The sequence below is a fragment of the Lichenostomus cassidix genome, chromosome 2, assembly GCF_008360975.1.
Source record: "Lichenostomus cassidix isolate B80296 chromosome 2, HeHo_3.0, whole genome shotgun sequence".
NCBI lineage: Eukaryota > Metazoa > Chordata > Aves > Passeriformes > Meliphagidae > Lichenostomus > Lichenostomus cassidix.
In genome coordinates this window covers 128,766,961-128,791,142 of record NC_139482.1, presented here as the reverse complement: position 1 = coordinate 128,791,142, position 24,182 = coordinate 128,766,961, and the positions used below count along the sequence as shown (strand labels likewise).

The window sequence follows — 24,182 nt, the reverse complement described above, 5'->3', positions numbered from 1 at the left end:
ACAAAATCACACATGCAAATGGCATTCATGTTACACAGGTGTGATTCCGCCTAACATGTTTCCTCCAACTGGGATTCTTGTAGAGAAAAGGAAGTGACGCAGTGAAACAAAGTCCACTGCTATACAGTGAAACAAAGGAGTGTATCTGGAACATGATGTGTGACAACACCACCCCTGTCAGCTGCCACTTCTGTCTCCAAGATGCAGCATCCTGGGGCCTCAGGAAGAAAAATCTCAACCAGCTCCACTGAGGAGCAGGATGTTAGTGTGGAGTTCACACAAACAGCATCTTCACCCCCGCATGCACACACATGCCATGCCTCTGTGGCTTACAAGATAGTTATTCCTAGCTCACAACTCTTCTGAAGAACCATCCCTGAAAAACATTTTCCAGCCTTGGCAAGGGTGATGGAACACTATCTCTGCTTTGGTTTCAGCTCCCTCAGCTAGGCTGGTTTTACATGGTGTTTACCTCTCACCACAGCTGTGCAATGGGCAGCAAGCAGGAAGGATTTTTCCCCAATAGTCCCTGGCCCTCTCTGCTTGATGTTTTCTCCTTCCTACTCACATTCTCACAGCCTAGTTCCCTCCTGGCAAGCTAATTATCTTATATTTACTACTAATTATTATTTCTATCTGTTAAATGGAAACATTTTTACCTTGTGATATATTCTCTGCACAGACCTGCTTTATCACCCTGTGCCTCCCTCTGCTCCATTTTACAGGGACTGACACCCTTGGTGCCAGAGAATGCAGGTGCAGTAAAGCGGCACAGCGTCTGGCAACACCATTTTTATTCAAAGTTACACATAATTATCATTGATTTGGAGGTGTGACCTCCTTGTTACACAGCCTTACAATCTGACAGTTTTTTCCCAGAAATGACTTTCCAATGTTTGTTATGCCCTCACGGAGATCAAAATGTCATGGTTATAACAAGATTTTAGGATTATGCCATGTCAATAAAAAGGCCCCCAAGCAAGTTCTTTTTTGTTTTATATACTGTCATGAAAAATCTTCTGCTTCCCTTGGTAAGCACCTCAATGTCACACTAATTTGAAAATGAGTATGTATGTTTATGAACATCCCAAAATAAGTTTACCCCTCACAGCAATGGCTAAGATTGTCTTTCTGGACACTCACCTGTTCTTCTCAGGAATACTTTCCTTTGCAAGAGAACTGTGTAGCCCAGGAAACAGGTGCTCACGTACTCTAACCTTGAAATTATTAATTCAGAGGAAGGTTGGAAGTAACTGGAAGTTGTTCAGTCCTTGTGCCCCTCATGTGTAAGGCAGCTGTGCCAGCAAGCTGAACTGAAAATCCACCCTCTGAGCTTGCACCTTTGATGGAAGGATTGACAGTGAAGTCCAAGACTGGGATAGCCTCCAGCTTAAACTGTCCTTTGATCTGAGGCTGTCTCTCAACATCACAAACCAGTGTTACATAAGGAATCTTGCACACACAGTTAATTTTGCTGCCAAGAGGTCTTTCAAGGCATCGTCTCCCAGGCTGGTATCTTTAGTAGAATAATTTTATTCATGGGAATGCTTGCCAGTGGTTAAAATTATGGCCAAAAATCTAGATTCAGCCTTGAATTTTCTCATGTTGATACACTGTTCTACTAATAGGAAATAAGTGGTGTCACTCAAAATGATGTTATACTGGATTGTGAGCAGGAACAGGATAAGAGCAATATCCTGTGACTGGCAGCAAGCAGTTGAACTGTTCTACATTTGCTGGAGGCAGCAGAACACCTTGGGGAGAGGCAGTCACTGCATTACCTCCATCCCAACTTCTGGGGCAAGAGATTGGAAGGCAGAAAGGACTGCAACATGCTATCACCATATCAAAAAAAGAGTGCCTCCCTGCAATCATTTCACTCTTGTCAGGCAATGAGTAGCACTTGGAAACTACTTCGGTATTACCTGGCTCTGCTGACTTCTATCATTACCCAGGTCCTGGAGAGTTCCATAGTTCAGTGAACAGGGCTGAGAAGAGTTCTGGTCATCCTCAATTTAGGCTCTCTTTGGTCCCTAGAGAAAACAGAAGAGGCAAATTAACATCCTGTCCTAGAAGGTTTTTCTTGTCCTCATCACTGTTGCGGCAAAATCCAGTTTTATCAGCACCACTGAGAAGGCTTTCAGTAGCTTGAGGATTAGAGAACATGATGGCTTCCACCCAGAACAGCCTTCTAGCTTTCTGTTCTCTTTTCCTAATGATATATTGAGATACTATATTAAAAAAAAAAAAAAAAAAAAAGCCATCATCATCAAAGTGGTCACTCTGTACTTTTCCAGCCCTCAACAATCAGTAACCTTTCCATTTACACCACTATAAGCCCCAAGCAGTCAGTGGGAGATATGATTTGCACAAGCCACTTCACTGATTTGCTAAGAGAGGACAAAATTCAGGGCATGACCTCAACTCCTTTCTCCTGGCCACAGCTTAGCTGAAGGCCCAGGATGCCAGATTCACCTCAGTGTGATTCCATGGACTAGTCTGGAATCAATTTGATCCAGTAAGTCTCTTTGATTGCATCAGGCCCTTCAGAAGTTTTGAACAACAAGGATCCAAACAGCAGGCAGCAATCTGCACAAAGCCAATCTTTTCAGTTTAAGGATTTTTAAAGGTCTGCGTCTTTTTTCTTTTTGGTTTCAAATGCTTTCCAACTCAGCAAATGCTGCAACGAGTTCATGGGAGAAGGCCTCGAGGCACCCCTGACTTTGGCACCATTATCCCATAGACACTCCATACATTTTTGGCACCTTGCAAGACGCACTGACAGCCACAGGATTGATTGAAAGGGAAAGAAGCTGTTTTGCAGTCAAAAGAGAATGTACTCAGATTTCTAACGCCATTTGAAAGAATGCCAGAATGATACTGGATTTCGGCATTCTTAAGCTCCTTTAAGATGATGCAGCAAGTGGTCTTTTCCACATGTGATGATGTATTTCAGGACAAGAGTTTCTTCAAGATTTTCCAAGCCTGTGGGCTCCTGATCCTTTTTCAAATTACAGAGATGATAGCGTACTGGGGAGAATTGTGATTAGTTTAAACTCTCCACAGCTGCAAGAGATGAATGTAAAAATTCCACCCAAAAATCCACTTCTTCTGGATTGAATTTACCTACATGACACAGAGTTCTGGCCAAGGGACCACTTAAAAGAGCTGGAGCAGCATCAACACTATTTCGTTTCTTCCATCACGTCAACCCAGCAAAGGCTCACAACTGTTCTACCCAACACATCTCCCCCACCAGCACTGCCGTGTATCGGACTGGGGTATTAATGGAGACCTGAGATGTGTGGGGAGGAAAATGGAACAATGAAATAAAAGCTTAAGTACGAGGGAATTCAGAAAGGGCTTGCAACTCATTAATTGAAATACCCAGAGAATTGTAAAATACCTTGTTACTGAAAGGCTTTTCTTGGCATTCTTAAGGACTGTAGACTCCAGTTCATCATGAACTGACAAATATTGAGCCATCTGGGCCACGGGAGGGTACAAGCACTGTGCTTTCCATCTCAGCTGACCTGAGGAGATGGCAATGCTCTGTTTAGCTTAAATGCTCTTGCAGTTTTCTCTCTCTAAACCGCTTCCTTGCATTTCTAAATAAATATAACAACATACAGCATTCACGGGCAGTACACCCACCTCGAGACATCTGACCTCCCGTGTGTCTCAGACGAGAGAAGAAATGGAGATGGCATTGGAAGGCTGCTGACTGACACCTCCTGCTGTAGCCTGGATTTACTAACAGGACGGTAGGCGAGAGCAACCTTTGTGGGCCTTCCCTCAAACATGAGAGCCTTCCCTTTGTGGGCCTTCCCTCAAACATGAGAGCCTTCCCTTTGTGGGCCTTCCCTCAAAAATGTCACCCCGACTTCCCGGGCGCTGCAGGGGATGTCAGCTGGGGAGTGTTCCTGAGGCCGCTCGCTCCACGAGGATTCCTAATCTACGGGGGTGGGAAAAATAAAATAAACACAACAAATTTCATTTTACTCTAAACAGACCAATATGCAGCGCAGTGAACTGTATAAGAGATGCATTAAGCCTAAACTCTATTTTAAGCCTTTCGCCGCGCGCCGTGAGGAGACGTACCCGAAGCGCCAAATCATGAGTTCCCACTGGTGAACTGTCATAACATGCTGGGAAAGATATTGCAGCATGCGTAGTCGTGGCCGAGTGGTTAAGGCGATGGACTAGAAATCCATTGGGGTCTCCCCGCGCAGGTTCGAATCCTGCCGACTACGGCCGCCAGCCAGCGGCTTTGTGTTTTTCTTTTTTTCTCCGCCGTCGTTCACTGCCGAATCCCGGGAGCAGTGTCGCGATGTGGCTGTGTGGCGGGGGCGTAGCCGCGGCCGCGCGCCGCAGGAGCCCCACAGCCGCCCGCACCGCACCGCACCCCACCGCGCCGGGCCGGGCCGGGCGAGCAGAGCCCGCCCCTCCCCTGCCGCGAGGCCGCCTTGGCAACCGCGGGCGGCAAGATGGCGGACGAGCTGGACCGGCTGCTGGACGAAGTGGAGAGGCGGCTGTGCCAGCGGCACGGCGGCGGCGAGGAGGAGCCCGCGGCGGCCAAGGACGGCAGGTTAGCGGTCCCGCCGCGGTCCCGCTGCCCTCACAAACCTACCCGCTGAGCGAGGGCCGCCTGGGTGGCGCGCAGCCCATTCCCTGCCTGCCCCGTGCGGCCAGACCTCTCAGGAACCCAAAATACGCGGGTTCAGGAGCCGGAACCGGGCCGGCGAGTGTCACCTGCAGCCCTTAATTTTTAAAGACCGAAATCGTGTGCCAGCGAGTTTAGTTACTTCAGCCAGTCTTTGTCTTTAGCGAGTACCGCAGCCTCGGATTAAATATGGCGTTAAAAGCTGCTCTAACTTGCCTCTGAGTTGAGGCTGGGGATTACTTGGCTCTGTAACTCACGTCATAATAGCTCTCTGTAAATAACTGATCTCAAATATCTATAAATCTTGCGATTTAGAGCGGGAAGAACTTTAGCAATAGCATTATCAAAGTTTTTGTTCTCTTCATACTTCAGTCATTTCACAGAAATCACAGAATGTTCAGAGTTGGAAGAAACCCACGAGGATCATTGAAGTCCAATTCCTAGCCCTGCCTAGGACACCCAAAAATCACATCATGTACCTGGGAGCATTGCCCAAATGGTTCTTGAGCTCTGTCAGGCTTGGTGCTGTGACCACTTCCCGGGGGAGCTGTTTCAGTGCCCAGCCACCCTCTGGGTGAAGAACCTTTTCTTAATATCCTGCCTAAACCTCCCCTGACACAGCTTCATGCTGTTCCCTTGGATCTGTTTTTTTCTGTTCATAATTTTTCTGTTCATATTTCATTAACCATATCTGCTACAGTAAGCACTTAACTTACACTCTACACTATGAGGTATCTGGCTCAAATGCCACAATTTTCACAATGGTGATATGAATACCTGCAGGTTTGGTCCTGACAGGGTCATTGCTGACAGTACTGCCAAGCATTCGGTGTCCCGCATCCCTGCCTGTTCTCAGGCTTCCATCCCAGACATCAGGTTTCCATCTTGGCCCTCATTGGTGTCTTTGCTTGCCCTCAGCTTTCCATCCTAGCCCTGACAGGCATCTTTGCCTGCGCTTGGGTTTCCCTCCTGACTGTCAGGTTTACATCCCAGCCCTCACAGATATCTCAGACTCCCCTTGGAAGGTCTGTGGACCAGAGAGGCTTGGCCAGATATCTCCACAGGTGGGCTGCTGAGCGCTCACACAACATGCATTTCAGAGTCCCAGGAAGGATCTTGAAGAGCCCAATGACTAATGCAAGACCAGCAAGAGCACTACCTTTGGCCGCATTACAGGACTTCCACGTTGTTTGCATAATGGTTAGATGAGCACTTAATTGTAGTCAATCTAATTACAATCTTTAAAAAAAAATCAGACCTTTTTCTTCTTTCTCAGGAGTAGATTGGTTCTTGATTGGGTAATGCAGTGGTACTACAGGCCTCTCTCTCTTTGACAAAGAGCTAGCAAACAGCAGACTTCAGTGTTGCTTGAGTGAAAGCAAAGTGCAGGTGATCTTCCTAAATGCATCCAGTTTGGCAGAAATTCTCTTCAGAACCCCTGCAGTTGAGTAGAGACTTTCCTCTGGCTTTTTTGTATCCATGCTGCTGAAGCTGAATGTGAAAAATCCGGGTTGTCCGATTAGTTGCCCAGTAAGCACAGTGTGGGTTGTACTGTCATAGTTTTATTCAGTGTTGGAAGTGGTTGGAAATAAAAGAAGCAAGCAAAAATAAGACCTATGGTGGGACAATTCAACAGGAACTGAAAGGTGTCATCCTGCAGTTTACATCTGTTCAGTCATTATTTGGATGGCCTACCTGAGATACAACAAAAATTTTAGAGGAAAAAGGCTGTAACTATATTTTTTAACTTTCAATTCTAAGAACTGCTGTGATATTGCTGTAAAAATAAAGGCTGATTTATTTGTTTTTCAGATCAGCTAAACCATTAATGAGTGCTGGCAGCAGCGAAGAAGATCTAGATGACATTATTGATGAAATCTGTAATGACAGCAGCTTTACCAAAACACTTCAGGTGAGTAGAAGTTTGGAGAAATGCAGAACAAGTTAGGTTCAACAATGGAAATAATAGCACCATAAGCTAAAACTTTTCAAGCAAAACATGAATGAAAACATGCTGTAGAATAAACTTGGAAAATATGTTTAAGTGGAAATTCTTGTTCTTCAATTTGCGCCCATTGCTTCTCCTGTCAGTGAGCACCACTGAGAAGAGTATGGCTATGTCTTCTTTATTCTTCCCTGACATACCTTCATAAGGTTCTCCTGACCATTGTTTCCTTCAGACTAACAATTCCATCTCTCTTAGCTTATACCTGGAGGTCAGATGGTCTAAATCCTTAATGACCTTTATGGTCCTTTTCTGGGCCCACTCCACTACGTCCATGCCTCTCTTGTACTGGACATAGTGCTCCAGGCATGCCTATGAGGTTGGATCTGGAGTACCATGTCTTGTTCTGGTCTTTCAAATTCAAGAGAGAGATGGAGCTACTGGAGAACCTCCAGCAAAGGCCCATGGAGGTGGTTAAGAGACTGGAATATGAGGAGCAGCTGAGAGAGCTGGGGCTGTTCAGTCTGGAGAAAAGAAGCTCCAGGGGGACCTTATCAATATGTGTTAATACCTACGGGTATAGTAAAGAAGGGGCCAGACTCTCCTCCATAGTGCCCAGTGACAGGACAAGAGGCAATGGGCAAACACTGAAACACACAAAATTCCATCTGTACACAAGAAAACACTTTTTTTTACTGTGAAGGTTATCAAGCACAGGGACAGTCTTCACAGAGAGGTTGTGGGGTCTGTCTGGAGGTTTTCAAAATGCTGCTGGACACAATCCTTGGCAAGCTGCTGAAACTGACCCCGCTTTGAGCAGGGGATGGTCCCTTCCAGCTGAAATGATTCTGTGATTCTGTCTCATCAGCTCTGAGTAGAGAGGAGGGATTATCTCCCTGGACATGCTGGCAATATCCCTGCTAATGTAGCCTAGGATACTGTTGGCCCTCTGTGCTGCAAGGGCACACTGCTGGCTCACGGTCAACTTGTTATTGACCGAATTTCCCACAGCCTTCTCTGCAAAGCTGCTTTCTGGCTGGTCAGCCCACGTGGCGTTCTATGCATAAGAATTATTCCTCCCTGGGGGCAGAGATTGCATTTCCCCTTAGCTGAACTTGAAGAGATTCCTCCCAGCCCATTTCTGCAAGTCATTTGAGGTCACTCTTAATGGCAACACAGTCACCTGACACACCAACCACTGCTCCCTGTTTTGTATCCTCTGCAAATGACTTCTCATTTCACAGCAGGAGATGGAGATGAAGCCACAGATTTACATTCTCAAGACAGTTAGAATGACAGAAGCCATTGAAGATAGATACTTGTTTGGGTATCAGCTGTAGAAAATGGTATTTATTATACTTCATAACCCCTATGTGGATTCTCTTATTTTCATGAGTGACATTGTTTTTGTTTTGTTTGTCTTTGATTTTTTACAGAGTGGCTTAATCTGAACTAACAAAAATACTTGTATACATCTTAGGGAAAGAGAATTAAGTCAGTAAATTTGTATAGTTTTTTTCATTTTATATCCCTAGAACTTTCCATTTAGGATCTAGAGTTCAAATATTCTAGAATTCAAATAAAATCTTCTGTGTGTAGCAAATAAGAAACTTTTCAAAGACTCTGTCTTTTTGAATAATCCAAGTTCTTGATGGGTTTTAATGAAACAAAAGCTAAAAACATTGAGGGAGAGGGTTCCAAATTATAATTGGTTTTAAAAGCAAAATTATTAAAAGGAGGGCATGAAATACTAAGTCTTGATTGTAAAGTCAAAGTGGTCATGTGGTGTGGAATTCCTTCAGCCAGAGCTGGAAATTCAGTATGGGAAGAAGCCTGCTTCCTCACTTACCTGTTACTTTCAGAGCCTCACACACTTGAACAAGAAAATTCCCAAAGTCTTTGTCCCCTTATTCTGTGACTGAGATTTGCTGGCTCCTGCTTATAAAATAAAACAGAACATTGTTACTTTGCTGTAGTGCTGCATTTTACTCCTTGGGGGTTTTTTTAACAGAAATTGAAGTCCAACTCTGCAAGTCTCGCACCTGAAAGAAATCATGTTGTTGTACAGGCACATGGGAAAAGGTAAGTGAAAAATGTTTGGGCTCATTGGACATAGCTTGATTATAACTTATCAGTCTAATAATATTGCTGCTGTTTAATCTGTGTTGACATTACCTAAGAAAGACACTGAGAAGAGAAACATTCTTTTTAAAGAAAAACAAAGATAAATAGATAATTTTCAATAATTGGTAATGTGTTTTCATGTGGTCAAAGTTAATTATTATAAATGTATTAGTTATTTAAATTACTGAACCACACCTTCTTTTGCCTTATGGACATACGCATTTATCCAGTGCTGCGATATATAGACCCTTGTATATTTGACATAGTGATTTTCAGAGAGTTTTTCTTTGAACACTTTGGTAATGGAAATTTTAAAATCCTGTAGTTTACAAGCATTTGGATGCTTTCCCTATATTTAATAAATATTTTTTTATAAATACCAATATAAATGTTTTTTATAAATAGCTGTTAAACTAGAAAAAACATTGTACTGCTTATCTAACCTGTTTTGCAATATATTTTCATATATTTCATATATTTTAATGAATCCATATAGATGCTGTCCAGTGTACCTGGGTGGAAGCCTTTCACCATCTGGAATAGGAACAAATATTTCAAAAAGGTGGGAAAACTGAAAAAAATATGTGCTGTTTGCTTTGTCATTATTTTTATTCACAGCTGTGTTTGTTTCCCTGGTGGTACAAACTTCTGCATTTAAACTGGGCAGGGCAGCCTTGTAGTCATCTAAAGATGTGGCTGCCTGTAACTGCAGTTGAAATCAGCTGGTCCCTTCCAGTCCTCTGTTGTTGACCACTAGACCTTTTGTTTGTCTGAGGTGTTGAAAGATGCTTGCAAATGAGAGATGAAACCAAAAATCAGTAAGTAGTTAAGTAAATTGCTGCTGTGTTGTTATTTTTCCCTGCCTCTCTTCCCCTTTCTATGTGATGCCAAGTATGTGACTTAAATCATTGGGCTGGTTTAAATAATTCCAGAGCCTGAACTGAAAATAGTCAGAGTGCTTTGCAATTGCAGCTGAATTTAGCAGGATAGTACTTTGAAGATTTATCCACAACATCCTATAGAACATTATTGCATTTCCATGTGGCATTTTTTGCAGAAAGTAATTATGTACTCAACGCACATTTGGATGCTGGCCAGGTGCTGTACCAGTGAGGAAGACTAAAGAGAATATATCAAGAGAATATCAGTTTATTTAATGTATCAGTGAGGATAAGAAGCTGTAAAAGTAATACATGATCATATAATTAAATCACATTCCATAATACTGAACTTGCCAGACATGTAAAAGCGTTAAGATTAGGTAATGTTGCTTCTATTATTTCTGAGTGAGTGCTGTACTTTAAACCAGTTATGATCTATGTATATGATATCAGTCAGCTTCTCTGATTGTTTGTTCTTCTTTGTGCAGAACGTGTGATCAACTGCGTTGTACTGCTTGTGACTTCCGTGTGTCACTTTTCAATGACTATGTCTGGGATCAGTCCTGTGATTATCTTTTCTTCAGGTATGTCTGGGGTAGGTTTGGTATTAATATTGTGTTAATGTGCTTTGGGGCTCAATAAGGACAGGAAAGATGAAAAGTCCTTAGCACTGCTCTGTCACCTAAAAAGAAGCAATGTGTGCTACCTGTTCAGGATCAGGTGGAAAAGTCTGTGGGGAAAGGGAAGCAATGTCTCCCATAATCTGTTTTCATCCATTTCCATCTCTTCTCCCATGATTGTCCTGCTTTTAAAAAGAATTCAAGTTTCATGGATCAAAAGGCCACCATACTGCTGAAATAAGCAGGTAATCCATGTGATGAGTTAGCTCTACCAAGTAGTGCAGGGTTTCTACAATGTCTGCAACATAACTGCAGACTGTTCAGCATGTGCATTGCACCTCACCTTCAGTCATATGGACAGTGATGCTTTCAAGTCAGATGTTTTTTTCCAGGATCAAGTATGCTGTCAGGTTCAGTGAAAATCAAATACCTTTATTTCTTAACAGATTTCTTTCTTGAGGCAAGGTTTGGTTAAATGGACAGGTGGGATTTTTATTTTCTTCTTATATTGTGATGTCTTTAAATAATTTTGAAGATTTACAATTAAGGAGCTCTTATTTCCAGTTTCTCTAAAGCTAATCCCAAGACTTTGTGAAAGGTAGTGTAGTAGGCATGCTTCTAATACAGACATCAAATTTTGATTCGTCTTATTTTAGTCCAGTCTCTGTGTGTGCCCATTAAGTGATGGAAGAGGTGGATGTGTTCAAGTATGTGCTTGGACAGTGATGTGTGTGACAGCCAGAGCAGGGCAGTAATGGAGACATCATCTCCTTTTTCTTTATTTTCCTGTCTTTTTGTTTTATTTTCCTTTATTACATCTTTGGTTATTTCTGTATTTTTCTTCCAGCCTCAAAATTTGTATTTCTCTATGAATGCCGTTATTTTCCCCATTATTTAAAGCAGCTTTAAAAATACTGTGGTGCAGTAGTCTCCTAAGATTAGTTTGGTAGGAGGAAAAGTTAAACAAAAGTGGGATTCTTCTATTTACCCAAAGTCTAAATTATCTTGCTTCTCAGATCTTGAAATTAATAAATGAAAAAAAAATACATGAGCAGCATTAGTATCAGATACTTGTAACATTGACTAAAATCTGTAATATTTAGCAAGATATTTAGCTGTTTATTTTGACAAACCTGAACTTTAGAAAGCAAACTTTAGGATTAAACATTTTCCTTTCATCAGTAGGTGTCTGATGTCTTTTTTTAAAATTTCTTCATTTGATACTTGTTTTGGGTTTTCTTTATTTAGCTGGCTTGTTAATGTTGTTTTTGAGCAATTCAAGTAATTCAGTAATTGATGGCCAGGAGATCAGGAGAGCAGGGATAGCCAAAATGCTACATTTTCACTTAGTTTTTTTGAAACAACTTCTTTTTATCATAGCCTATCTGATTTTTCATTTGTTGTGGTTAATGGCTGCACTGGAATTATTTCTGGTGTGATGTACACTATACCCTCTTATGGCCATTTCATTTCAGTCACTTTAACAATCATCCTGAGTAACAGTTCCTAATGAAAAGTTTACTCTGTAATTGCACCCATTATGCATAGCAATTTTTAGAGTAAGTTTGATAAGATAAATACATTTTTGATAATTTCCTGACATAAGAATTCTGCCTTGTTTTCTTCTCAATTCTTCCTCTGGAGGCTGACTGGGAGTTTCTAAAGCCAGCAGAGAATGTTGTTTACAAAAACATCAATCTGTAGTTGATTTGGAAACACAGCAACTGCCACTGAGACTGCTCTCAGGAAAGGATTGTGTTCAAAACAGAATTTAAATAAATCCCTAAATTCATTTGTGACAGTGGTACTCAGAAATGTCCTTAAGATGTCTTTTGATTTGAAATGGCCTCATGACTTTTTTTGCTTTAAAAAAAAAATCATGATTCTAAGCTGTCACTTCTTTGGCAGGAATAACATGCCTGAGCTCAGTAAACTAAGAGCAAAGATGATAAAGAAGAAAGGAGCACGAGCTTATGCTTGTCAGTGCAGCTGGAGATCCATCAATGAATTAACTGACCTCCAAACAGAGCAGCAGCTTCGGTGGGTTTGTGGTAAACATGGAGAATGAAGTCTGCTTCTGTGGGATACCTACTTATGTGGAAATGGGTCTTCAAATCAATTTGTTTCCAACACCGTAATTCTGTAATGAAAAAACATCTGTTTTCCGAGAACAGATGGAATATTTTATACTTATATCTAGAAATAGATTATAACACCCAGATTTCAACCTGAAAGCTCTTTGTTTTTTTAATTCAACTGTCTTGCAAGCAGTGAGGGGAGTTGAATTATACGAGGAAACAACCAACTTGGAGGCTTTCTGGAATCTAAATGAGGTTAAAGCTCATACTCAGTGGTATTAAAGAAAGAAAGAGGAAATAACAGACTTGGGCATGGGCAAAGCACCTTGAGACTGTTCCTCACATCTAGCAGAGAGCTTTATTTCCTGTGTCTGCAGAATCTTGGATTCAGACTCCTGGGTTGGGATACAGCCATGACACACAAGCGTATTAATTGCTGCACAGAAATTAATCCTGCTCTTTGGCTTTGTTCATAGTTGTTAATGAACAAGTGGTTGTTTCTCTCTTAAAAAATTACTGTGAACCTCAAAGGTTTCAGCACACCCCAAAACTTTACTTCCTTTTACCCACCAGTAGCCAAAAACTGCAGATGCTGAAAAGTTTCTTCCACTTGTTACTGGGTTCTTCAGAGCACTTTTTACTGACTAAGGACTACTACCACAATGAATTTCTTCAACTTTTCTTCAGTCATCACTGCACAAGAGAGGAACAAGTTACTGTGCAATTATTAAATATGCAGTTTTAAAGAGATTCTGAAGGGTATGTGACTCTTCTATCAGTATTTTCAAGGGGAAAAGGCTCAGACTTTTAAGACTGAAAAAAATATATATATCCCTACTCATGTTCAAATTCAGATATTTTTTCAGTTTCACTTAGCTTTCACTTCAGCTTCTCTTTAAAATATTGTGTATTCAGAAAGTGTAACTATCCTGTTTTAACTCCCTTCCCTCTGGAATACTGTTACTTGGTGAATTGTCTTGCTTACAGTCAATGTCACTATTTTTTATGACCTTTTTCTTTTCATTATGTATAAATAACACAGAAGATAGATTTGAGTTTTATGCGGGGGGAGAGGGAGGAAAGGATAACCAGTCCTGTCATTTACTACACTGAAAAATGTCTCAAAATGGGAACTCTGTCAGTATTTTTGCTATGCAGTATGTGTATCTGCACAGATAAATTCAGAATTACTTACTTTGGGCAACTCTAGCTATACAGAGCCATTTCTCTTTCTCTGAAGTTTTGTTCATGGTTCTAATCTGTACATTTGTTCTGTTTCCGAGCTTTTCCAAAACAATTGCATGGTTTTATAGAGGTGATTCCTGAATCTGTCGCCCTCTGAAAGGGCAGATCTTAGTTGTAACCAGAGACATAATGTACTCTGCACCCTGCTTACCTTGTCCTTCCACGAGTTCTTGTTTTAGAACCTGCAGAGGTCCAGCAGTGTGCCTGAGAAGCCTGGCAGTGCTTCTTTGGTGCTCCAGACTGCACCTTCAGTGCCCATGCGACCTTGCTGTAGAGTCAGAGGTGAGTTGGCTTTGGAGAGATACTGCTTGGCATAATGGTATAGACATATTTAGGGTCATGTATTGTTTTCAGTGAATTTAGTATTTCAGGCTGAAGTTTCAACTGCTGGAGTGCAAAACTGCAGGTTCAGGGGCAGAGACCAGTTGCCTAATGCTCAGTCAGCTCCTAGAAGAGCTCTGCTTGCCTTTCTGTCCTTTGTGAAGATGTAGCTCTGGTCTGGGCTGTATGCAGTGAGTGTTCCTGGAGTTTCTTCAGGTGGGTCCAAGCGACTTTCATGCCCAGGGAGCATCAGTGCTAAGCCTAAGAACCCAACAGTTGTTAACAAGCTCTGGGGAAGAAGAAACCTACTTTCCAGTCTTCTTGAAGAATGCATTTCAAAAAATGCTGAGTTGCATTGGCTTGTCTGTTCCAAGGCTATTTGGAACTCATGACCAAGTAGTTCCACAGAGTGTCTTTTGGCTGGAGTTGTACTGGAATTTGTGCCACAGTGTCAGAACAAGCTGGGCTTGCAACTTGTGAGCAGGAAATGGGGAAAATCCTAATTCCCACCTCAGTTCATGAGTCCAAGTCTCATATGACTTGGAAAAGGAGCATGTCTCCTATACCCTGAACATTCTCCTGAAATAATCAGGTTTATTCAAGGATAGTTAACTTTTTTCTGGCCTTGGCCAGAATGGTGGGATATGACAGCTTTTTGTCTAAGGGAAGTTGTAAACAGGTATAGAAACAGTGCTTCTTGTACTGATTTTCATTACAGAATTTAGCGTATTTCTAGATTTGAGAATAATTGCTATATCATTAGATACCATTATTTTGTTGGAACGAGGAGCAGTATTAAGATTTTATTTCTTTTCCTTTGCTTTCTTCAGTTACATGTTACAAACCACTCCAAAGTCCTTGGATGAAAAGAATGTAAAGAAGGGTAAAACTAGAGCTTGAATGTTCATTTGATGAAGGTATTGTCAGTTTGTACAAGGTTTTCAAGATGTACCCCAGACCCTAAGTGATATTTCTGTGTCAGTTATCTGAGATAGCAGGGATTATGTCAAGAATTCTGTTTAAGAATATGTAAAGAATTCTGTTGAAGAATGCAGTTCAGCTGTTGTCAAAAGGAACTACTGGAGAACAGTGTTGCTAAGTATAAACGTGACCATTGTTTTCCTCCAAAGTTTTGCTTTGGAATAATACTATTTCCATTTGTGAACTGGGCAAGGTGAAAATTTGAGACTTTTATTTTGCTTAGTGATATGCTTGGAAATTTTCTAGCCTGTCCCGTTACTCTGCAGCAGATTCCTCAAAAAAACAAAAGCAATGAAGTACGACAAAATGAGATTCCATCAAATTTTAGTATGTTGCTCTGACATTATTTCACTTGTTTTACCTTCAAACTGCGGAGGGTGAATATAGCTCAGAAGAGTCATTACTAAGAATCTTGACCTGCATTAAATTAAACTTACAGAAGCATAATAACATTACATATTGGAAGCTCTGCACTGTATTATATCAAATGAAGATTTTTTTTCCCAAACATCTATTTTAGTTTTGTACTGAAGATATGCTGCAAATGCTGCCACTTGCTGAAAGACTGCCACTTCTCTTGTTTCCTGACATGTGAGTCTTTGGGTCATGTAACCAGCACATGTGGTAGTCACACAACGCAAGAAGTGCTATGTTGGGAGCTGCATAGGCAAATTTTTCTTCCTGCCAGGCTCTTTTTTCAGAAGACCTGACGTTCTGGCTGTGGTGACACCCGATAACCACAGACAGGTGGCAGGTAGAGTAAAGGAACATCAGGTGCTGCTCTTTTGTGAGGGTCACATCTGATGCCTAGGGTTTGGCATGTGTGCTTTGAGAAAGTTTTTCAAATGTCAGCACTTAATAAAATGAAAAGTTGGAACAAATCTGAATTGTGTGTTGATTGTTCCTATCCAAGAGAAGACTTACAAAAATGTTTTCTGTCAGAATGAAATAAGCTTTAACATTCTTTACCAGATAACATGAGGAGAGCACACAAAATTATAGAGAGCTCATAAAGGTGGATGCATTTGCCAAATTTCTTGGATATTTATCAAGGATAAAAGGTGGAGGCAGGTGCTGTGCAGGGTGGCATATAGCTGAACATCTTGCAGAATGGGGTGCTGTACCCTGGTGTATCAGTCAAGCAATTGCTGTGGTCCATGTGCCCTGGGTCTTGCTGTAAAAAACCGTTCTTAGTACCAGGGGGGAGGTGCTCTGTGTGTAGGAGTTGGAACTTGTTTCTCCACCATCAAAAAATGCTGCGTGGCTTACATTAGAGTAACACAGATAAATACTTCCTGTACCTCATTCTGAGTTTGGATTCCAGGCATTGGTGCTATTCAGGCAATAATGATTTCCCCAGCTTAATTTGCGGTGTGGACTCAGTGAGGATACTCAGAAACCAGCCACTGCCTCATGAATATTCCTGACTTATTTAGGACTTGAAGTGTCACAGTGGTGTTATGTGTGTTTTCATTCACTTTGATAACTTTTTCTCTATTGAGTTAGATGTGCTTTAAAAGTGCATGATCAGGGTTAATGTGTGATTATACAATCCAGTCTGCAGAGGGCAGAGCAACACCACTGAGTGTTACAGTTCAGACTTCTGCCTCACTAACAGAAGCTCATACTTCTGTGTTTTTCTGTAATAATGTTTTACATTCAACGGACCGAGGCTTCTTTCATTTGTCTCCTACTAGTGTCATTATAAGTGGGGTAGCCAGATCTGTAGCAATTCCATTTGATTTTTGTATTAATTCATCTGAATGGTCTTCAAGTGGTCCTTGACCAATACTGAATTAGATTAAATTTTTTACTGTCAGCTAAAGAAACATAAAAAATTCTGTGTTTGTGTGTGTGTGTGTCTTTGCTTATATAGGTATATCTGTGTATGTTTATCCTCTAATAACATCAGTAGAAAACCTGAATTGGCTCAGGAATTTTTTCACTCTGTCCTTATTAATTTTTCCTGAAAATGTTAAATAATTTTGGCAAGTAGCAGTTGTGTTAGGATATGTTAGGATCTGTTAGGATATTCTAATACAAAATTTATATAGCACATCACCCAAGGTGACAGGTCTTTAAAAGGAAAAAGTCAAAAATTTAGAAATGAAAAAAGAAAGTTGTTCCTGTCTATGTAGGAAAGCAACTTGGAGCAGAGATGCTGCAGAGCAGTCTGAGATGCAGCATGAGAATCATCCAAAAACCTACATCCTGCAGTCCATCATCCATGAGCCACAGCTGAGGTTAGTGAAGTCTCACTCTCTGAACTCTCTTCTGGTTCTTTGGGAATCCAGAGAGTCTGACTATACAAAGCAGATTTAAAGTGGATGGAAGTAAACACTATTTCAATAACCAGTGAAGTTGTGTCTGTTTCTGCAGAAGTGACAAGGTGCTTTTAACTAGAAGCACAAACATATCTAAACCATGGGTCTAATGTTTGCTAATTTTACTGGTGAAATAGGGAGTATCATCTAAATAGGGAGTATCATCTAAATTTAGCATAGTTACACCATAGGTGAGTGATCTCTGGAACACTTCATTCTTTACTTACATTCTTTACTTACTACATCCTTTACTTACTTGATTTCCTCTAATAGAAACAATTGAACTAAAAGTTTAATAGGGCAGATATGAACAAGCAAGGCTAAGTAGCACACTGTGAAAGGTTTCATATATAAAAATTTGTTAAAACAATTTTTCAGACAAGAAGCAAGCCATTGGTTTTTGTTTGTTTTTAAACTAAAGACACGCATAAGTTAAAGAAATAAAAATAGCATGCTGCATGGAGAAGTTAAAATACCCACCATTTGCCAAAAGCCAGGACAAAACTTCACATGGGAGGTGTCCTTTCTAGAATCTTTTATGATTGCAATTCCACAGGCTGGCCCAGAAGATGGGGTTGAATCTGTCCCCCCACATCTCCTGCCTCAGGGTTTCCTGCAGTATTTCGAAACCTGTTTCCTGTTGATAGGTTTTAGAGATAACAGCTAATATAGGTATTATACTTCCATGTAAGAGCTAAGATATTATAAACCTCTTAGGAGTTTATAACTGTTATTCAAATATAAGTAAAAAATGTGGAAGTTTTCAAAGAGTTTAGTGAAATTGAAACCCTTGCACCGTCAGAACTTTTTGCTAAAGTACTGGGAAGCAGAGAAGAGAAAAGGCATTTTCACCAGCACAAAATATTCTAGCTCCTTAGTACCTTAAATTCATGCCTAAAAAATGTGATTGCCTGCAGAGGGGAAATCAATGGTCACTCTTGAATGGTGATAGGGTATTTATAAAGCATCCATAGAATTTTTCAATCTCTGTTTAAAGGCAAACCATATGTCCTCACTCTAAGACATTGCAATAGATGGGATGGCGAGCATACATCTTTCAGCTAGGAGCTTTGGGATAGTCAGCAATCTGAGTGTGCTCAGAATTCTGTGTCCTGACTGCCCTGATGTAAACAGCATTCACAGGAAGGGGGAAGCAGCTACCAGGGACAGGAAGGTTGAATTTAGCATCAAACTCCTTATCTAGGCAGAGCGGACTGCCCAGGATGCTGATAAGAAAAAGTGTATAAATTGCTAGAGCAGCCTGTGATAGCTGCCTGGCCCTTCCTGGGAAGACCATTCTCATCGATGTAATCAGAGTACAATCTTACACATGCAGATGCATTTAGGAAGAGATTATATCTGGGGGGCACTTAGCCAAAATAATGCCTCATGTATTACAGTCTCATTCCATCTGGGTTACTGTCACTTGCAGGAAGAGATTAATCTGCATGCTGAAGTAGGAGGATGTGTGTCTTTAAAAATAAAACTTTGTCATAGTAAGAGTTGTTATTAGTCTTACTAGCCATAAAGCAATATAAGCCTTTCCTGAATCTGAATACACACTGCAATATCTGGTTTAATTTTTAGATTGCAGGTTTTATATCAGTGCTGGCACAGCTCTGGTTCCAGCTCTTCCAAGATAAAAGCTGTTGCTGCATTGTTTTATGTGCTTTGGATCAGTGAGATGTCTTGCTTACAAGTGGCAGATACATGTCTTCAAAACATTATTTGCAGTGTAATCTGTTGCTCATTAACATATGATGTCAATTTTCCTTTTGATTGTGTGTATATTTTGGGAAATCCACCTGCCCTGAGCCTACAGCACAGCAAAGCACCATTCCATCAATAAGTGCTCCTCAGTGGCTGAAGTGACACAAAATCCTAGGATCCTCCACATTGATTTTTTGTATGAATGACAACTCTCATTTCTCATGTCTTCCCCAAAGTATACTGAGAAATTATTTTGGCTAAGATTGAGACCTGGAAGCAGTTTAAAGCAGTCTTTTAGTTGCATCTTCACACATATATATGAAACATCTTTCCCTCTCCCTTTCCCTGTCCTTTTCCCATTCCCCTTCCTCCGTGCTAGATTTACACTTAGTTCAATTCCAGTGAGGAAGGCTAGAAACAAACTATGCAAAAGGAGAGTGGTATAAAAGAGTCTACCAGTGTCCTGAACAGCAATAAAGCAATCTGTCCTGGGTCATTGCAAAGAGAACATTCTGGATTTGAATTGCTAAAATAATTCAAGTCACGAAGATATCAGGGTCCATCTGTTCTGCTAGCTGAGCATGACTACCACACATCACCAATCTCCTGAGCACAGGAGAACGCGGTGACACAGCTGTCAGCAGCCTTAGCACCAGAGTATCGAGCCAGGTGTTCCACAACAGGGTTGCCAGGGTAAGTGAAAATCTTTAATCATTCCAGTTTCGCAGAAGAGTTTTTCCCCTGTGGTATACTGCAAATCCTTCCTAAAACCTGGAGAACATTACTTCTTTATAAAGTATATGTTTGTAAACTGGATAATTTCCAGATGTCAAATCATTTGGCAGACTTTGCAATAACAATTCTCTACTCAGGGTTCTCAGCCAGTGCTGCGCATGTGGTTACCTTGGGTATTTTCAGGATCCATTATAAGGCAAATGACGCCTTTAAATAGGGGAAAAACAAATAACCTAATGGGCACCTCGTGGCAGAGAGCACCTCATCAGGTTTGTCCCAACACATTCTCACGTCATTGTTCAATAGGGCAACAGCCCATAAAAGAACAAAGCAGCTACTTTCCTTTTCTGTCACATGTTGCAAGTTACTCATATTTCCTGTCCTGCTATTCAAAGGACTAAGGGCTGAAAATAAGAGTTCATTAACTTGCCTGAAATTAAATATTTTCCTTTTTCTACAGCCATGCTCAAATGAATGACACTAACACAGGGCTGGAAGGCATTGCCATCTCCCTTGAGACAGGTCTACCCCTAGAGGAAGCTCAGGCAAAACCCAGGTGCAGGTTGCCACCAGAAATCCCCCTCCAACTGTAGGGGAGCTGGCTGCATTATACATCAGAGAAAGTGACACCACGTGTTTCTGTGCCAGCTGCCCAGCGAGTCCCAGGAGGAACAGAAGGAACACCCTTCTCTCCCTGCAGTCTGATGGGTTGGGCTGTATCTTAGCCAAGAACAGAAATACGTGGGAGAACACAGGAGAACATGGGAGAATTGCAATAAGATAACATCACAGTGGGACTTAGGCACTTGGTAGTATTTTTGACGGTCTTACTTTAACTGAGCACCTTCATGCTTCAAACATTTAAAAATAAAACATCGCTTCCCACTCTTTTTTTCAGTCCCTGTTGGCTGTTGTTTTCTTTGTGGTCTTGAAACTGTGTTTATTCATCCTTCAGAAAAATTCTTATCTGTCTCCATGACCTGGGAAAAGCTCAGGGCACGCTTGCAATGCAAACTTTGAGGAAGTAAATTTAGTTTCTCAATGAGTCTAGTCAATTCAACTGTCATGTTTGACAGCCATCCTTCTAAACTTTTGATGGAGACTGAGCGCTTTTCTGGGGTGTGGAGTCTAGAGTTGTGGGTCCTAATATAGCCTGGGGCCCCAGGAGGTCACAGGCCACATCTAAGAGGCCCAAAATGGGTAACTAAGAAAAGCAATTCTGTTGTCAGCAGCCTTAAATTTTCTGTGCTGGAAACTGTACTGCTGGGGAAAAAATAAAAAGTGTGGGTTTGCAGATTGAAAGAAAGGTCTGAGAGCACGGCCACAAGTGGGCCAGTCACAGCTGTTGTGTTTTTCAAAATACAGAGGCAAATTCTTCTTGAAATGCAAAGATGTTTTCCGCAAATCTTTTCACTGTGCCATATTCTGATTCAGCACTTGCATGTAAACTATAAACCATTAACATTCTTGTGTACAAACATCATCACCTAAGTTGCTGCCATCCAGGTCGGTGTGAGCGAGCACTGAGGAGCCTACTCATGGAAAGGCACACATGAGGAGCTCCCCTCACTCTGCTAATTATACGCTAAGAAGTTTTAATATATGGCACCAACCCACTGCCAACTACAGGGCTCCATTTTTCCTCCACGCACCTTAAATGCAAAGGAAGGACTCCCAGCAGGAGCTCCTTGGTGGTTACTGCCAAAAAGAGTAGCAGTGAGTTTGAACAGGGAAGGAGATGGAGGATGCTGCCTGTGAGATGAAGGCACTTCCACACCTCCTCCTCTCCTAAATCCCACACCAGTAGTAGGGATTTGCAGCTCTACTATGAAAGCAGGAGTCTGTCAAGTCACAAGTGCACTGTGCTTGAGGAAGGCTTGTCAGCAGCCAGAGAGCAGGGGAAGATGAGATGGAGGAGGCAGGCTGCACTTTTTTAGACATTTGGGGAGCTCAGACAATGAGTACTTATATGCATTGCTTACTTTTTAAAATCTCCCCATTATCTGCTAGTTGTTAAACAAAAAATATTTAAGATCACACCTCTGAGCTAGGAAAGCAAAAAAATATAAAGGTGGGAGTTGGAATAAGCTACAGCCACAGCCTTATGACACAGACTTTTACATCTTACAGTATTGAGAAATTATCTTCCTTTCATTCATAAAATAAATCAACGTGATGCAAACAGCATCAGGAACTTAATAGTTTTAGGAGGAGTTGATGCTAAAATAAGGTATGTCAGCCCTGAAATGCCTCCAGACTGTGGTTGTGTAATGGGGATAAGTACAGTACTTCTTTGGAGCATTAACCTGAATTAAAGGATGAAATGACTGGGTGGCTGGGCAGGGATCAAGCACACTCCTGGTCACTGCTGAGGCCTTGACAGAAGGATTAGAGAAATTGCAAGATGGTCATTTAAATACGGAAATTCCCACTGAGGAGCACAGCAGCTTTCTTAAAAGGACCAGACTGACTCTCAGGGCAGCCGTGGCTGTGGAGGAAGAAATTCAAGGAGTTCAGCATCCACTCTCCACCACATCTGCACCCAGTGCTGGGAGGACACAGCTCCAGTCTGGCCCTGCTCACTCCACAAGTTGCAGTGGCTCTCCACAGAGTTGAGCATTGCTTTCCAGGGCAGGCAGATGGATAAAGTATTAGGGACTGATGCAAAACCAGTTTGTTGTGTCTATGATGGAGCTGCGTCAGGAGTTACGAACCTAAATCCCTTTGCATCACGGCAGGGGAATGCTCCCCACGCAATCCTGCTTGTTGACAGTGATCCCTTCACCTTGCTCTTCAAAATACAGCACACAGCAGTTGCTGCCATGCCATGGAAAAAAACATGGGATGCTCCCCAGTCATGTAGAGCCTGATCTTCAGTGGGGTCAGGCTGTGTAAAGCAGGGCCATGCCTGCCACAGCTGGTTCATCCCACTGGAGGCATTTCTTCCTGAGAGAGCACAGGCAAGGCCACACACCAATGGGAGGCTCTGCTTTAAATACTGAGCCCTTCAACTGCATTGTTCCAGATTTTCCATAGGGATCTTAAATCTGAATTTAGGCAATAGCATATACACAAATGCCATTTTTTTATCTAAATCCACTGGGGGTGTTTTTCAGTTTGAGAGATGCATCAAAGGAACAAACCTCTCCATGTGCTTTGCAACCTGAGAATGGATTTTAAGATGCTGCTGCCTGCATAGAGCCTACAACACACTCTGCCCTTGCAGAGCTGCTTTGTGTATGGCACACAGGGTAACCTTAACCCTCCCATCTCCAAGATAACACACTGGAAAGGTTTTCTGCAGGGGAAGACCACTGGGATAGTATTGGCCTTCAGTGAAGGGAAGACTGGTCCCTGTAAATGTGTTATATTCTCAGGTTAAGAGAGGAATGGCAGTTAAAGGTCTTGCCCACTAGATGAGGATTTTGAGGCTCTGAAGTGTTGGCTCACTCTTTTCCTTTGGTGCACTGCCAGCTTTCCCCTGCTGCTGACATTAATGCAGCTCCATGGTTTTGTTGCGGTGATTTTCACACTTGAAACGTCTTGATGGGATGAGCAGGGCTGGCACACACATGTTCCCTCAGCCATCACCACTGCTCAATTCTGGGGGCTGCTTCTCTCAAAACTAGCTCCCAGAATTGCAACAGAATAAGATCTGAGTCAAATTACACACCAGAAAAAATCTTTCTTTGCCACTGATTAAAGGCAACGTGACGATGTTCGGCTGGTGTGTTCCCCTAAACTCATCAAGTGTCTGAGCACTAAAACATGCTATAACTAGGCAAGGCAAGCTGGCTCTAGGACAGCGTCCCACTGAGACTGGTTTAACATGTGCTGGGGAGCAAGTGACAGTGCCTTTTCTTGGTTTAGACTGTGGTGGTTACATCAAACCAGCTGAGATGATTTTGCATCATCCCTTTCAGCACTGTCTAGAGTTAGAAAGCCAGAAATAAGAGTCAGCCAGACTTTGATACTCTGCTAAGAAAACTAGTTTGAGTCATACCTTAGGAGCTTATCTGAATGTAGGATTGCACTAATTCAACAGAAACAATTAAACTAATTGAAGCTTTTGCAAAACACTGTGCACTTGCATTTTAACCAAGTGTCATTCAAACCTGCCTCCACCATTGCTTGTTCCAGTGGTTTTCAGTGTGTGCTTCCTCCACCTTCATACAGGTCACAAAAAGTGCTGAGAAAAGCAGTTTGGCAGCCGGTTTGAATTCCTCTTAAATAAGCACTGGAAACTGTCTGGGCAAATGACAAATTTTAAAAGATGAAAAAACCTGCTGGCTTCTTTAGTGAGCTAAATATGCATATGGGCAAAGCCTGGGGATGAAACCCACCTCTCCCTCAGACAACAATGCCTTGGGAGTGACCTGACTGGCTGTCCTGCAGCACAGAGCAGAGGTGCTATGGCAGGCATTGCAAACCTGTGTGACCAACCCTCAGCACACACAAGGCACCTGTGGCACTGCCCTTCCCACTGTCCCCTGTCACCAGATGTGGTCCTACACACAGGGATGTCCCCACAGAGCTGCGGTTTGGCTTCATGGAG

At 41.9% G+C, this 24,182-nt stretch overlaps 1 protein-coding gene, 2 long non-coding RNA genes and 1 other non-coding gene across 4 annotated transcripts in view; 2 read left to right on the top strand and 2 right to left on the bottom strand.

The window, feature by feature from the left end:
- LOC146442256 (uncharacterized) overlaps window positions 1-3,945 on the bottom strand; it is a 57,218-nt gene extending 53,273 nt beyond the window's left edge. Inside the window, exons 1-3 of the long non-coding RNA XR_014849575.1 lie at window positions 3,663-3,945; window positions 3,407-3,523; window positions 1,926-2,033 (exon numbers count right to left, since the gene is read on the bottom strand). This is a non-coding gene — a long non-coding RNA (uncharacterized LOC146442256). The remainder of the gene's footprint in view (window positions 1-1,925; window positions 2,034-3,406; window positions 3,524-3,662) is intronic.
- A 226-nt stretch (window positions 3,946-4,171) lies between these two features.
- On the top strand, window positions 4,172-4,253 carry TRNAS-AGA (transfer RNA serine (anticodon AGA)). The gene has a single exon. It is a non-coding gene; the product is annotated as a tRNA-Ser (tRNA).
- Window positions 4,254-4,422: 169 nt separating this feature from the next.
- On the top strand, window positions 4,423-12,363 carry CFAP418 (cilia and flagella associated protein 418). Its single transcript, XM_085053256.1, has 6 exons — window positions 4,423-4,588; window positions 6,476-6,575; window positions 8,620-8,690; window positions 9,229-9,294; window positions 10,102-10,197; window positions 12,142-12,363. Exons 1-6 carry the CDS (start codon window positions 4,488-4,490, stop codon window positions 12,299-12,301), a joined length of 594 nt encoding a protein of 197 aa, XP_084909382.1. The 5' UTR covers window positions 4,423-4,487; the 3' UTR covers window positions 12,302-12,363.
- On the bottom strand, window positions 5,936-23,855 carry LOC146442253 (uncharacterized). Its single transcript, XR_014850207.1, has 3 exons — window positions 23,743-23,855; window positions 8,458-8,543; window positions 5,936-6,154 (listed from the first exon to the last, which is right to left on the bottom strand). It is a non-coding gene; the product is annotated as an uncharacterized LOC146442253 (long non-coding RNA).
- Between the last annotated feature and the right edge of the window lie 327 nt (window positions 23,856-24,182).